This window comes from Centroberyx affinis, unplaced genomic scaffold (assembly GCF_046629955.1).
Source record: "Centroberyx affinis isolate AG114_WGS23_722 - 3 ecotype Tasmania unplaced genomic scaffold, CSIRO-AGI_Caff_v1 ptg004902l_1, whole genome shotgun sequence".
NCBI classification, from domain to species: domain Eukaryota; kingdom Metazoa; phylum Chordata; class Actinopteri; order Beryciformes; family Berycidae; genus Centroberyx; species Centroberyx affinis.
In genome coordinates, this window is record NW_027282404.1 from 309,337 (window position 1) to 322,464 (window position 13,128).

The 13,128-nt window shown below is 41.2% G+C and overlaps 1 protein-coding gene across 1 annotated transcript; it reads right to left on the reverse strand.

The window, feature by feature from the left end:
* Positions 1–68: 68 nt before the first annotated feature.
* On the reverse strand, positions 69–12,924 carry mutyh (mutY DNA glycosylase). Its single transcript, XM_071545447.1, has 24 exons — positions 12,719–12,924; positions 11,843–11,911; positions 11,591–11,757; positions 10,945–11,141; positions 10,224–10,308; positions 9,857–9,973; positions 9,445–9,517; positions 9,109–9,238; positions 8,698–8,775; positions 7,637–7,766; positions 6,561–6,691; positions 6,075–6,114; positions 5,917–5,990; positions 5,758–5,799; positions 5,595–5,666; positions 4,823–4,936; positions 4,572–4,669; positions 3,692–3,836; positions 3,288–3,375; positions 2,945–3,127; positions 2,403–2,548; positions 2,133–2,285; positions 618–668; positions 69–517 (listed from the first exon to the last, which is right to left on the reverse strand). Exons 1-24 carry the CDS (start codon positions 12,922–12,924, stop codon positions 374–376), a joined length of 2,733 nt encoding a protein of 910 aa, XP_071401548.1. The 3' UTR covers positions 69–373.
* Between the last annotated feature and the right edge of the window lie 204 nt (positions 12,925–13,128).

Below are 13,128 nucleotides of genomic sequence, written 5' to 3' on the forward strand. Positions count from 1 at the left end.
ACAAGTCCATACAGGAATATTATAGTGATATCATTACACAAAAATACCATAAACTACAATTCGTTTAATAAAATTGTTTTACTACAAAGTACTACAGACATACTATAAGTCTCTATATATTATAGGAATGATATACTATTGTTTTTTCCAATAGGATTGCTTGAAAAAACATTTAAAACCCATTGTATCAGTGTGGTCCACTGTTCATATTGTCTAGTTAAAATAATTTGATGCCATTTTGTATTTAACCAAGTTCCAGTAAATATGATTGTATGGCACCTTGCTAAAGGCATAATGTGGCCCATTATTGACTTTGACACTAAGGCACATATCGAAAGGCACCATATTGAACATTCATGTAAAATTGAGTCCGTCAGGATTCCTCTTTAACGGTCTTGAAGAAAGAGCTGAGGGAGAGCTGTCTGGTCCCGTTATTTGCTGCACTGAGTTTGGCCTTTTTCGAGGTCTGTGGTTTCTTGTCATTTTTCACACCAGCGGTTTTCTTCCGCTTCCCATCCTAAATGAGACAACAACCAACAAAGGACACAGCTGACATCAGTTATTACCACAGTATAAGCAAGAGTCACAGATACATTATACAAATTAGAAGTACTTGCCTTAGAAGTCTGTTCTTCTTGACTCTCCACAGAATCATAAAGCTTCAGGATCTGCAGGAGAGTTGACATGTTGGTCCCTTTCATGGCTTATTCACATAAACTACACATGACCAGATGTGGGCACTCATTCACCCCTGCTGCCGCTGTAACCCACTTAAACAAACTGCACAGCCAACTGCACTTAAAAACTTTCATCACGATAACCATAATATGTCTTTTCGTAACAGTTTTTAAAACTACACTAGGCAACACTGCACATTGGCGGCTCCAAATGGCAGTGAGAGATTTGAAAAAAATGAACTTAAAATCCCAGAAATCATGTCGCTCAAGCATTCACACTACAGCGATATCTGTGATAAGTTCCTCAGCAAAGAAGAATCACTGCATCGACTTCTCCTGCTTTCTTTTGTTAGAACTTTAATTTCATTGGTTGAAAATCTTTTAGCGTTGTCTGCATCAACAACAAAAAAAGATCGAATCAAAAATATAGTTATAGTTATGGATGTTTTTATAGTTATTGTAACAGGAACTCAGACATTTTATTTACCAAAGACGATTTAAATCTTTTTATAGTCATAGTTATGTTTATAACTGTTGTTGAAGATGTGAATGGGCCTTTAAAGGATAACGCAGATTTTTTTTTAATGCATTGCTTACCGTCAACAAATCCTATGAAAATAACAAAATCAACAATGCGTTTGCTCTACTCCCGTTACTTTCTGACTTCCCACGTACCGTTTTTAGCCGTGAACCCGGAAGTCAATGGCTCCAATTGTAAGCTAAAAACCTTGAAATACAGCTCACAAAGACATAGTTTCAATTTTAAAAATCGCTAACTGTTACCATGAAAAGTCAGGCTGTTGTAGTTATTACCAAATTAAATTCAAATGGGAACAAATTCTTCATTACGCCAGGGACTGTTTTTGGTGCTACAGAACTACTTTCCTGAGATTGCAAATGTGTTTACAGCCGGCTTATGAAGTTGATTGAGGAAAAAGTCGGCTGGCCCGTTGCATCACGATGATGAAATATGTTGCCCAGAGCAGCAGCATGGCTCTTTGACGTGTTTTTAATCGTTTTTTAATACAATGGAGTTCTATGGCTGCTGGGACATGGCTTCAGTGGGCACCGGCTACATGGACGAGACTTGTTGGCAAAAAAAAATCATTGCTGATATTGTTATTTTCATAGGATTTGTTGACGGTAACCAATGCATTAAAAAACACCAGCCTTATCCTTTAAGGTTCGATTTCCTGTGGTTGAAGTGTCCATACCTCACACCAGAGTTTCCTTCGGGCCAGTAGAGTGACTCTACGTGGTCTCAGTTAGGGAAGATGGGACCTTTCTCTAATGTAATTTCACTGTTATGAACCCTGATGTTGGATGTAAAGAATCTGTTGCAAAAGCATTTTCCCCATGAGGGATAATAAAGATGACTGCTGCTGCTGCTGCTGCTACTAAACTCACGCAGGCAGCAGGGATTCACATACAGGGAGTGTGTGAACATATACAGACCTTTTTCACTCCTGTGGGCACAGCAGCTTCCTGCAGGGCAGATCTGGTAAGCCACTGTGTGTTCTCAGTCTGTGTTTGTGTTTCTTCACTGTCCTTCAAACACACACTGTACACCACATATGTCTGGTGGATGTGGGAGAAGATATGGACCACCTGCGAACAGATACAGTCAGTAAGGCTCCATCAAAAGACCGGTACCTGTTTCAGAAAGAGTTCATTTCTGGATAAAGGTTTATATGAGACGATGGGTAGTAGAGAGACCAAGCTCACCTCCCCAACATACTGGAACAGGCTTTTGTTCAGCTGGACTCCCAGCACCCTGCTGATCTCAGCACACAGCGCCCCCTTCTGCTTCATCTCTGAGTTCTCCCCCTCCAGCAGTAGGCTGGGGAACTCCCACATCCCTGCCAGCAAACCTGTCAACACACACACACACACACACACACATCAAAAGGGTACATTTAAAATAAGATCTCAAAATCGATTTGTGACCACACTTCATTAGTATCAAATGCCAACTGTATGCAAGTACAGTTTTATTTTTATGCATTCTATATTTGAATGTGATGGTAGCAATATTTTTTGTTTTAATGCAATTCTTTGCATCGTTGGCAATTTTGAATGAAATTTGCCAAACGTGCCTTGACATCTGTACATCATGAGGATCACAAAGAAAATAGTTTATTGTGACATCCTCAATGATTTTGAGGATGAAGATGTCAAAAAATGTAATAAAAAATCATGCATATACATCCAGGTCTAGTAATGAAAGCCATATTTTGCACTTTGAGTCACACTTCCTATCCACTGACCTTTGTTTGGTCTCTGTGTGAGCAGGTACTCGTCCCCTCCCTCCTCCCCAGATCTGACCACCATGCAGGTCAGAGTGCGCTCGACGCGGGGGGGCTTCTTCACCGGCTTCCTGGGGAAGTTCTGAACGCCCAGCTCATCATCCCAGGGCTCCATGGGGCACAGCGGACATGATCCACCGTTCACTGAGAGGAGGAAGTGAGCAGCAGGTAATGGGACTACTGGTGTGTAGTGATGCAGGCTCTCGTGCACACACACTCATACACAGAGTCAAATACAATCCAAGTACTTCACTTTCATGACAGATGAAGGTATGAAAGAGAGGAGAGGACCCAGAACACTTACTGCAGTCTTCTATATCAGGCAGTGTTGAAGGCAACCTGTCCAGCTTCCCCAAAAGCCTCTTGGAGTTTTTCTCTTGTTTGGCATAAACCTGCACACACAAATACAAGCATCACTTACAATGTGGATGGACACCTATAGGCCTGGCCTTAATACTATGATGCAGTGTACGGCTGTATGTTAGCACTGGCTTTTTTCGTGTGTTTACAATGGAGAAAATGTACTATTGCCCAGTTTTTCTGCTCAGAATGCCAAATTCTAGAAGTTAAACGTTTTTACACTTTTAGCAATATAGCCAAACTTCAAACAAGTATTCAACAGTTACACAGCAACAGCAGGAGCCATGACTATTGCTTCCCACAAGTATCGGTTTGGCACTCCTTGCTGTGTTGAGTGACGGTTTCTACCTTGCGATAAGAGTGGCAGTGAGACTGTATGGGACACTGGCTGCAGAGTGGTCCTTTAGGGGTGCAGACTCGCGCCCCGAGCTCCATCATGGCCTGGTTGAAATCCCCTGGTCTCTCTGGGTCCACTACCATGTTGGCTAGACCCCTGAGATGAACAGCAAACCCCAAAGCAAACCACATAAAAAAGCTGAGTGTATACAGTATGCAGAGTATGAACTGTTACAGAATGTTTTGAAATTGGCCCGTCAATTGGCCCTCTGGAATGGTAAACATGCAACTTCATGTTTGGAGAGGCGTCATGATAACCAAAATACTACTCAATACTGTTTTGAAATTCAATACTGAATTTCATACAGTATATGTTCAATACTTTAACCAAATGAAATGTGTCCAAATGTGTTCTGCAAGCTGAAATTCGATTTTCTTTCCATTTGCACTTCTTTTTTCACCCCCAGAGGTTGTATATACAGTATGTGTGGACTGGAATAGTTAAAAGAAGAACAAGAAGAAGGAGGAGGACTGAAATAGACAGAGCCACAGTCTGGTTCTTGACAGTGGACTGCAGCAGACAGACAAAAAATTCAACAAATTCTGCAAAATTCAACAGAGTCAAACAGCTGAAAACATGGCAACAGCATCAAACGGTCCACCACATCTTGAACTGAATCCCAGTCCCAGTTCCAGTTATGTCAACTAAACTAGCTGGTGCTAGGAGCCAAATATGGAACTATTGTTGCTACAAAGCTGCCCAGGTCAAAAGTGGTAACACATTGCTTGACAGTTTTTGTTTGCTGTAGTACTGTATTTATAAAATCTTAGTATTGGAATCAAAGTCAAAATTCTGGTTTGTTGACAATATTAGTTTGGAGTTCAATCTCACCAAAGCGCGTCTGTTACAGCAGGACTTGTGCTGTCGGCCCCGATGGCCCTCACGCGGCACAGCACCCGAATCACATTGCCATCCACGGCTCCTGTAACCTAGGTAACAGGGGTCAATTCAGTGAACAGGATGAAGTGCAGTTGTCACTTAAAGCAGAGTCTGTTCTGGCCTTGGGAACATAAACAGCTCTGGACTGGAGGTATGCAGGTACATGGGCGTGTCTGTGCATGTATGTGCGTGTGTATAATGACCTGCCCCAATGCAATAGAGCCTATAGCTCCAGCAGTGTAGCGTCCCACTCCAGGTAGCTGTTTCAGAAGGCTCTCAACTGTCCGGGGCATCTGTCCCTTCAGCTCCGACACCACCTTACACAGAACAGTAACATAATTAACACCCAGGCCCCTAGTACTAAGCCTCCAAATATAGGTCTAGTGACTACATATCAGTGGTCATGTCTCATCACCATATTAAAGGGGATGAAACAGACAGAAAACACCTGTTTCCGCCCACTCCCCAGTTTTAAAAGATACAAAGTTGTGGCAGGTGATAGGATGGCGGTGGGTGGGATCGGGGAGTGTGAATGACAGTGTGGAGTCACACCCCTCTACACACTCGAGCTCATGCATGTCAGGAGAGAGGGGAGGGGGGAGTTAAGGGTGGTAACTTGGTGACATAATGGTGGCATACCCATTAACACGTATCCATTTCAAGAATATTTTTTCAGTCAAAAAGCCGAGTTTTGCATAGAAAATCCAGGAAGACAAGATTATGTAGTGTATTGTCAAGATTACAACAAGGGTGGATGTGTTTCATCAAAAAAAGTGAGTTTAGGGTTTCATCCCCTTTAACAACACAATATTTTAAGAGCTAAGTCCCTGCATAAATCTTTGCACTGAGTTTAAATTGAGTCACTGAGACAGAGAATAAATTAAATGGAATACAGAAGGCATCTCATTAAAATGCAGCTATATGCTGTGAAACATGTCAAGCAGTTAGAACAGAGTTATAAAGCGTAACACAGACCTTCTGAGCTCCTTCATGCAGTCTCTTTCCCCGGGAGTAGTAGCCGAGGCCCGCCCACATCTGGTTCACTTCCTGTCCATAAATGATCAAATCAATAAATTCAACTTGGAATCAGTTTCATTTAAGAATAGGCATATCTTCAGTTACTGCTTTTAGTAATCACCTCTAGCGTAGCGGCTGCAAGGTCCTGCACTGTGGGCCACCTCTGGAACACAGTCAACGACAATTTTCAATTACACTGTATTCCTCATAACATAATATATTCAACAGACCTAAAACACCACAAGGACTCCAAAACAATGAACACATCAACGTTGCCTACCTTCATCCATTTGTTATAGTAGTCTATTACAGTGGCAACTTGGGTCTGCTGTAGCATGATTTCTGAAACCCAAACTAAAAGGAGAAGACTTGACATCAAAAACAGTGACAAATCTGGTTTGAAGACATGAAGATTTGGGGAAGAACGCATCGTCTTACCTGCATACGTCCTGATGTTGAGGTCTGGCTCTGTCATAGCCTGTCAGAGAAATAAAGAATGACAGTCAGTTGTATTAGTAATAGTTGTGAGGATTACAGTATATTGGCTGTACGTATACTTGAGTCTGCTGTCTATCATAAGTCTTGCACTCTCCCCTTGAACTAAATGTATTTACTTAAGTTTAGTTGCACAGTGGCAAAACAATGTGATAAAAACACAATGATGAATCATAATGCTATAAAACTTCAAGGGATCATATTTCAGTTAAAAAGCGAGCTTCTATTGTCTCTGTAACATGTCACCGTGTTACTTTGTACGTTACTAATGTCTCTGCACCACTGCTACCAAAACAACTCCTATGTATTTATTGTACTTGGTGAATAAAGTGATTTTGATTCCGCTATATTTGTCTCTTGCAACCCAAAATGTGCATAAAAAGGCACATGAGCATGTCAAAACCAGTGTAAAGAATGAATCCTCTTTACCGCAGTCCTCCATGGCAGCTCTCGCTTCCCCTTGTCATACCAGTTTAGGAGCTGGGACCGCAGGAGCACAACGTCAGCTGGATCGTGGAAAGTGTGGTATGTGGACGGTGAAGCGGTCGTCGTGGTTTCCTCTGGAGAAGAAAAGAAGACATTCTCATTCAACCAAAAACTATGAAAATATTTATCAAATACCCCAGGATGCTTCAATCTGTGTTAGGGAACATTTACCGTTAAGGCGAGAACAGACAGAGGGACTTGTCTTGCCCCTTAAAGAGTGATATTAGCTCCATATAAGCAGCCGGGATTATTTTCTATGCATAACTCTACATTTCCTTGTTCATATCTGATGCAGCACTACTATGAAGATGAAGCTCAATATGACTTGAGATAAACATTCAGAGTCTACAATACCAGTGCCTCACCCACTTAACACAGGCATGACTCCATAGTTTATAAGTTTTGTTCCTCATTTTAGAGTGAATACTTATTGGACTAGGTCAGTGACTCTCAACGTGGGGTCCGGGGACCACCAGGGGTCCTTGAGGGGGTTCCAGGGGGTCCCCAGCAAACTGATGAATTGTTGCCTTTCGCCATTATTTCATTTGCAAGAAGTTAACACAGTTAGAGAATGTAGAAGAATGACTTTTGATCATAGCTTCACTGTTATCTCTCTACCTATAATACAGATAGTCGTGGAAATCTGGACAAAATTATATCTATCAATAAAAATATTCCCAGATTTGGGTCAGAGAGACAAAATCTCATCAATATGGAGATCCGGGACCGGGGTTTTTGACATGTAACAGGTTGAGAATCACTGGACTAGGTGATGAGAGCTATGTGAAATCTTAAAATGAGTGGTATCCCCCTTTACTCCTGCAAGACAGAGAGGGCGGATCGATGCGATGGTAAAAATGCAAGTGTATTTGCAATATGTAGCGACATACGGCGTAATTTCACAGACTGATAGAAGTAGACACGCATTGTGCTGGTTCATATTGGCTCAACCATCGTGCGACAATGTGAATGAATTGAATTGTCTGTGTTTTAAATATTAAGTAGCGTCAGTGTGGTACCTTCTTTCACAGCTGCCTTTGACCTCTTCCGCACTGGTTTTGTAGTTTCTGTCAGTTCCAGACTGGCTCTCTTCCCTTTCTGCATTGCTGAACGTAATCTGCTCATAGTGAAAACAGAGCATGCAGCAGAAAATAGTTATTTCTCTCCGCGGCAGTGACTCTCTGGCTTGTTTACCTGTTTCAGTTCGAATCGTCATGTGTGGATTTCGTTCCCGCCACGTGAAGGCGGGGCAATCGATCTTCGGCCAATCGGCTGTAAGAATATACGGGCCTCCGTATAACGTCATCTCCGGTGGGAGGGTCAAATCTTATTTAATCCAAGATGTCAATTTATTTCACAAACTAAAACAAGCCGAAAGTATGAAAAAACAAACAAAAATGTGAATAGCCATATGAAATCCCTGACTTTATTATTATTGTTGTTGTTGTTATTATAATTATATTATTATATACTATATTGTATAAGTAGTAGTGGTAGTAGTAGTGTTATTATTCTTGTTAATATTAATAAGCATATTAATAATCGTAAATATTATATGAATATTTAGGCTACCATCAATATAACGATTTCATAATATTGTTGTCATCATTTTATCAACAATTGTTATGCTTGTCACCATTATTATTACCAATATATTATTATTCATATCCACTGAGTTAAACTGGCTTTTAAGAAAATCACATAGAGACAATGTTGATTCAACATATTTTTTATTAAAGTCGTTTTGCATCACTAAAATAATGTGTTCCTCTGATCAGCTTTCAGAGCTCTTGCCATCCAAAACTGGAATTGAAAAGAAAAACATTTTGACACACCACAGGCATTTGAGAAAAAAACAAAAACACTTGAGATAACCATAAAATAGATTCATTAGATATATATCCGTTCCAAATATTACAATCATTACCTTCCATTATGTTAATCTTGTTAGTTAGAAGCAGCTTTGTTCTGCAGAGAGGGGGTGATTGTTAGTGCCACCTAGAAATCATCCACATTATCTTCTAAACCTTTACTGTTACTGTATTTACTGTTACTGTACTGAGCAGGTTATTACACTTACCATGAAGGCTGCAAACAGCGTACTGCCCATGGCTCTGTGCACATGTTCTTCTATATCCGGGTATGAGCGGACAAAGTGCTAGGCAGAGATGAAAGCAGAGGTAAGTGTGTGTGCGTCTGTCTGAATTTGTGCAATCTCATATCTTCACTGTAGTTGAAAGTAGCCAAGATGTTGATTAGATGATAAGATGCCAAATGTATATTAAATTTGTACTTCAAATCATCAAGACTAACAATTGTGAGAATGTGATTGTGATTGTAATATCCAGCAAAATAGTTTCTTGCACACTCACCTGAGAACCCTCAACAAACTGTAGTACAGGTCATCATAGGGACGATGGACTATCCTTGGCAAGCAAACATGTGTGTGAGTGTGTATATGTGTGTGTGTGTGTATACTGTATGTGTGTACCTCCAGGGCCAGGCTGGCTTGTACCTGGGCCTCAGTGTGGTCCCTGTTGCCCAGAGTGTACAGTAGGTGATGGATCACTCCGAGAGACAGCAGCTCCTCAGAAAGCTCCTGACTCGTCTCAGCCAGCAACCTTCAGCACGTTCAACAGGATGAAAACATGAAGTTACAAGAACAGTTCTCTTATTAATAATTTTATTCATACAGCATTTTATAAAGTGAACATAAAGTGTTCTCTGAAAACATTTAGTGTGTAATATTCCATTCATTACTTTATGTCAAGGTAATATGACATTGTATCTGTGTTTACAATAAATGACCTATACTTTATTGTCATACCGTATAGCTTTGGCTGCAGCAGCTTGCTGGACAAACACAGACAGAGACAGAGTAATCTCAGTCATCTCAGGCTCTGGTGGGATTGTACATGCCAACATAGCACATTATGATAATGTGACAAATTAGATCTCATTGTCTCATTGATGAAATACAGAGAAAATGGTGGGTGGTTTAGGGGGAAGGATGGATTATAGATCTGTCTCTGAAACCACCTCCACCTTTTTGACAAAGGTGAACAGTGTCTTGCATAATATTTCCCCAACTTCTGTCTCCTGCATAATGGAAATTCACTGATTGGTCCAAAGGGATCGCTGTATCAATCTTGGGGAACAACAAGTTTGCTCTAAGCTTACTACACTTTCGAACACAACACTCCCACACACAGACTCCCAAAAAAGTTGAAAAGTGACACCTTCCAGCATGTGGTGCTGTTGTACTTCTTCCTTAGCAGGCTTCAGCAGAGCCACCAGGCCACTGAGCAGCACTGGCCTCACTTCATATTCTGTCAGATCCAGGATCAGATTAATAGCTGCCAGAAAGACACACAGGGAGAGGACAGAGTCAGACAAAGTTAAAAGGTGATATTCCAATACAGGGCAGCAAATGGAATCATTTGAAAATTCACCAGCAAGCAAAACAAAATGATTGCCTGGTGGAAAATGAAAAACTTCCCAGCCACAGTCAAAGTTTACCAGCATCAGGTTTTAATCTTCCACCCTGCTGCATTGGCAAGGACTAACAGCCGCACAACAGAGGTGGGAGCCTGGTGCTGTGCTTACCTTCATCCTGTACCTCAAGGCGCAGGGACCCGAGCATGTTCAGCAGAGGCTCTACAATGCTGGGATGGACTGTCTTCACTTTGGACTGTTGGGTTAAATAAAGGTTAAATAAAAAAAATTAAAAAATTAGAGTTTGTGAGTGTGTGTGCGTTTGTGTTTGTGTGTATTGTTAAGGAAGAAATGCAAAAGTACCTGTACCAAGCAACATTCCTATCTGCTCACTTAATATGTAACCTTTGACCCATATTTACACCTTAAGAGCCTAAAACTCAAGAATACTGAATATGCTTCACCATTATGAGATTAAACTCTGAAAGTAACATCTTGTGTGTTTCTCACAGACCTGTGAGCTTCGAATGTGCAAATGCCAAAATCTCATGGATAACATTGACAAAATAATAACTCGTCTTCTAGAAGAAGGTGCTCACCTCTTATTACACATCTCCTTAAAGCGCTAGAACTATAATTAACATTGGTTGGTCAGTCTTGTTCATATGACCTTATACATTTTGACCAATAGCTTTATTATATTCTATCTGTATTAACATAATCATGAATATTCACTATAAAACTCTGTGTAATCATCCAGATTTTGTTGGCTCCCAACCTGCAGATTGAATAAACTTGTCAAACTGCCACTCTCTCGTCCTGACTTTTCTTCCACTGTATGCTTGCATGAGTATATATGCCTTTGTGTGCACTCTGTGGGTCTCTGGTATACCTGCACCATGCGTAGGGTTTGCAGGACCAGCTGCTGGGCCTTAGCGGAGGTACAAGGCATCAGGGCGATCAGGCCCTTGTATACTTGGTGTTGGTGTTTGGGGTTTCCGCGGGACAGGGATTCCAGCAGGGCCCATGCTGCCTCTTGGGTTTCTTCTGTGATTGATGTGGCCAGGCACTCTGCTATGGCTCTCACGCCTGCAAGCATGCATAGGATAGAGAGGACAAAGCTAATATAATGGGTCCTACAGTGCAGTACACATTGTATACATCCAAATGGTAAATGGGAAAATATTTGAAACAAATCAGATAATCTGGCTCTACAGATAAAACCAGTAGTAAGAAACCTAGTTGTGAGTATTGACTCTGAGCTAAATTTTAAAGCATGTTTTTTATGCTGCACCTTAATTTAACTTTTCTATTATTTGGCTGTTTCTATTTTTGGCTTTGTTTTATGTGTATTTTATTATTTTACATTTTCATATCTTTTTAACGTATAGGCTATGTTTTGTACAGCACTATGAGCTGCATGCCATGTATGAAAGGTGCCATATAAATAAAGTTATACGGTATATTCCAATGTCAGTCAGTGTAGTGTATGATGAGGCCTGTATGTAGCCTATGCCAGTAATCCTGTAAGACCATACCATAGCTTTCACAGATGAACTCTTTGTACTTGCGACCAGCGTTAGAGATGGTGAGCAGAAGGCGGAGGGCTTCTGCCTTGTCCTCCTCTTGAGTCTGTGTCTGGCCCAAGACGTCCAGCAGGGTGAGAACTCCTCCGTCCTCTAGGAACTCCCTGAGGTATTGATCACTGAATGTGAGAAAGATATGTTAACGACAAAAATGCATGATTGGTTCATAGATAGTTTACAGGTTATCATGTTTATCTCACTCACTGGCTTGATGCAGAGAGGAAAACCCCAATTGCTTTCAGCTGGAGTCCCAAGTACGTCCCAAACATGTATCTGAAGTTTAGTGAAGGACTGGGTCTCAAATTATTTCATACTCACTGCCAGTGTGGGCAATAATTTATTTCATTAGCTAACAGCTGTGCTAAACTTTTGCGACTTTTGTGATACTGTAGTGTAGATATTGCAACATGCAAGATACAATATACAGCAGGGCTGTAGTACTCGAGTCCGGTCTCGGTCTCGAGACCGGACTCAAGACCGATTTTTGACGGTCTTGGTTTCATCTCGGACTCGTAGTTAATATGACTCGGACTTGAATCGGTCTCGGGAGTGAATATGACTCGGTCGTGAATCAGTCTCGGATGAATTAATGTTACATAATATTATTGTTTTTATGATTATAATCTAATTAATTTTGTCCTCAAAACATGCTAATTTTGTTGAAATGTCTTTAGAAACCTCCCTTCTATTTTAGGCAATAAACAAAAATATGCTATTTTAGTTAATAAATACAATGGTAGCCTTGGATAACACATTGCTATGGTATTGGTCTCGAATTGGACTCGTAGTTTTGCGGTCTTGGTCTCGACTCGGTCTCGATTCACCAATGACTCGATCTGGACTTGGACTTGACCAAGGCGGTCTCGACTACAGCCCATATACAGTCTATCTACATTAACCTACATACATGACTTTGCAATTCAATTACATGTGTTTGAGATGAAGCTGGTTAGCCATAAATGGAAGAGAGGAAAGTGGAGGGGGCCCCAGAGTCACCTCTTGTGCATCGATAGGGCCCATCATTTCTAGCTACGCCCTGGCTACCAGCACAGAGCCCAAGGAAGGGGAAGGAAAGGATACGTCAGCCTCATCCATGTGGTGAGCCGAGACAGAAAGAGACTGGCAACCTGTGCAAACTCCCGCTCCAACTCAACAAATGTCTTCCCCGAGTTTTGAGTCAGAAAAGCCTCCAACATGCGGCTGCGCGCTGTCTTGTTACCGTGGTCCCATTCTTGAAGAAAACTCAGCACTTTGCCGATGCTCGCTTGTTCCCCGTGAGTTGACATTGACGTTGTGTTTGCGTTTTCTGTTCCTTTTTTTCCACGTTTGCCGAGCGTAATGTTAACGTGAAATAAAATCTCTGCATGGAGGAGTAGAAGCAAATCTCTGCAGTCTATCAGCAGTTAAGCCAGCAGTCTCATGGTGATAAAGTGAGATAAAAGTGAGTAAAAATGTATTTGAATTAACCAAATTAATCTACGAATCACTCT

Excerpts from the sequence above, each read along its gene's own strand:
- mutyh (XM_071545447.1), bottom strand. The coding sequence starts at position 12,924 with ATGTCAACTCACGGGGAACAAGCGAGCATCGGCAAAGTGCTGAGTTTT. Across the intron at positions 9,974-10,223 it reads CCTTGAGGTACAGGATGAAG|CTATTAATCTGATCCTGGAT; the intron begins GTAAGCACAGCA and ends TCTTTCTGGCAG. Across the intron at positions 2,286-2,402 it reads TGTTCCAGTATGTTGGGGAG|GTGGTCCATATCTTCTCCCA; the intron begins GTGAGCTTGGTC and ends ATCTGTTCGCAG.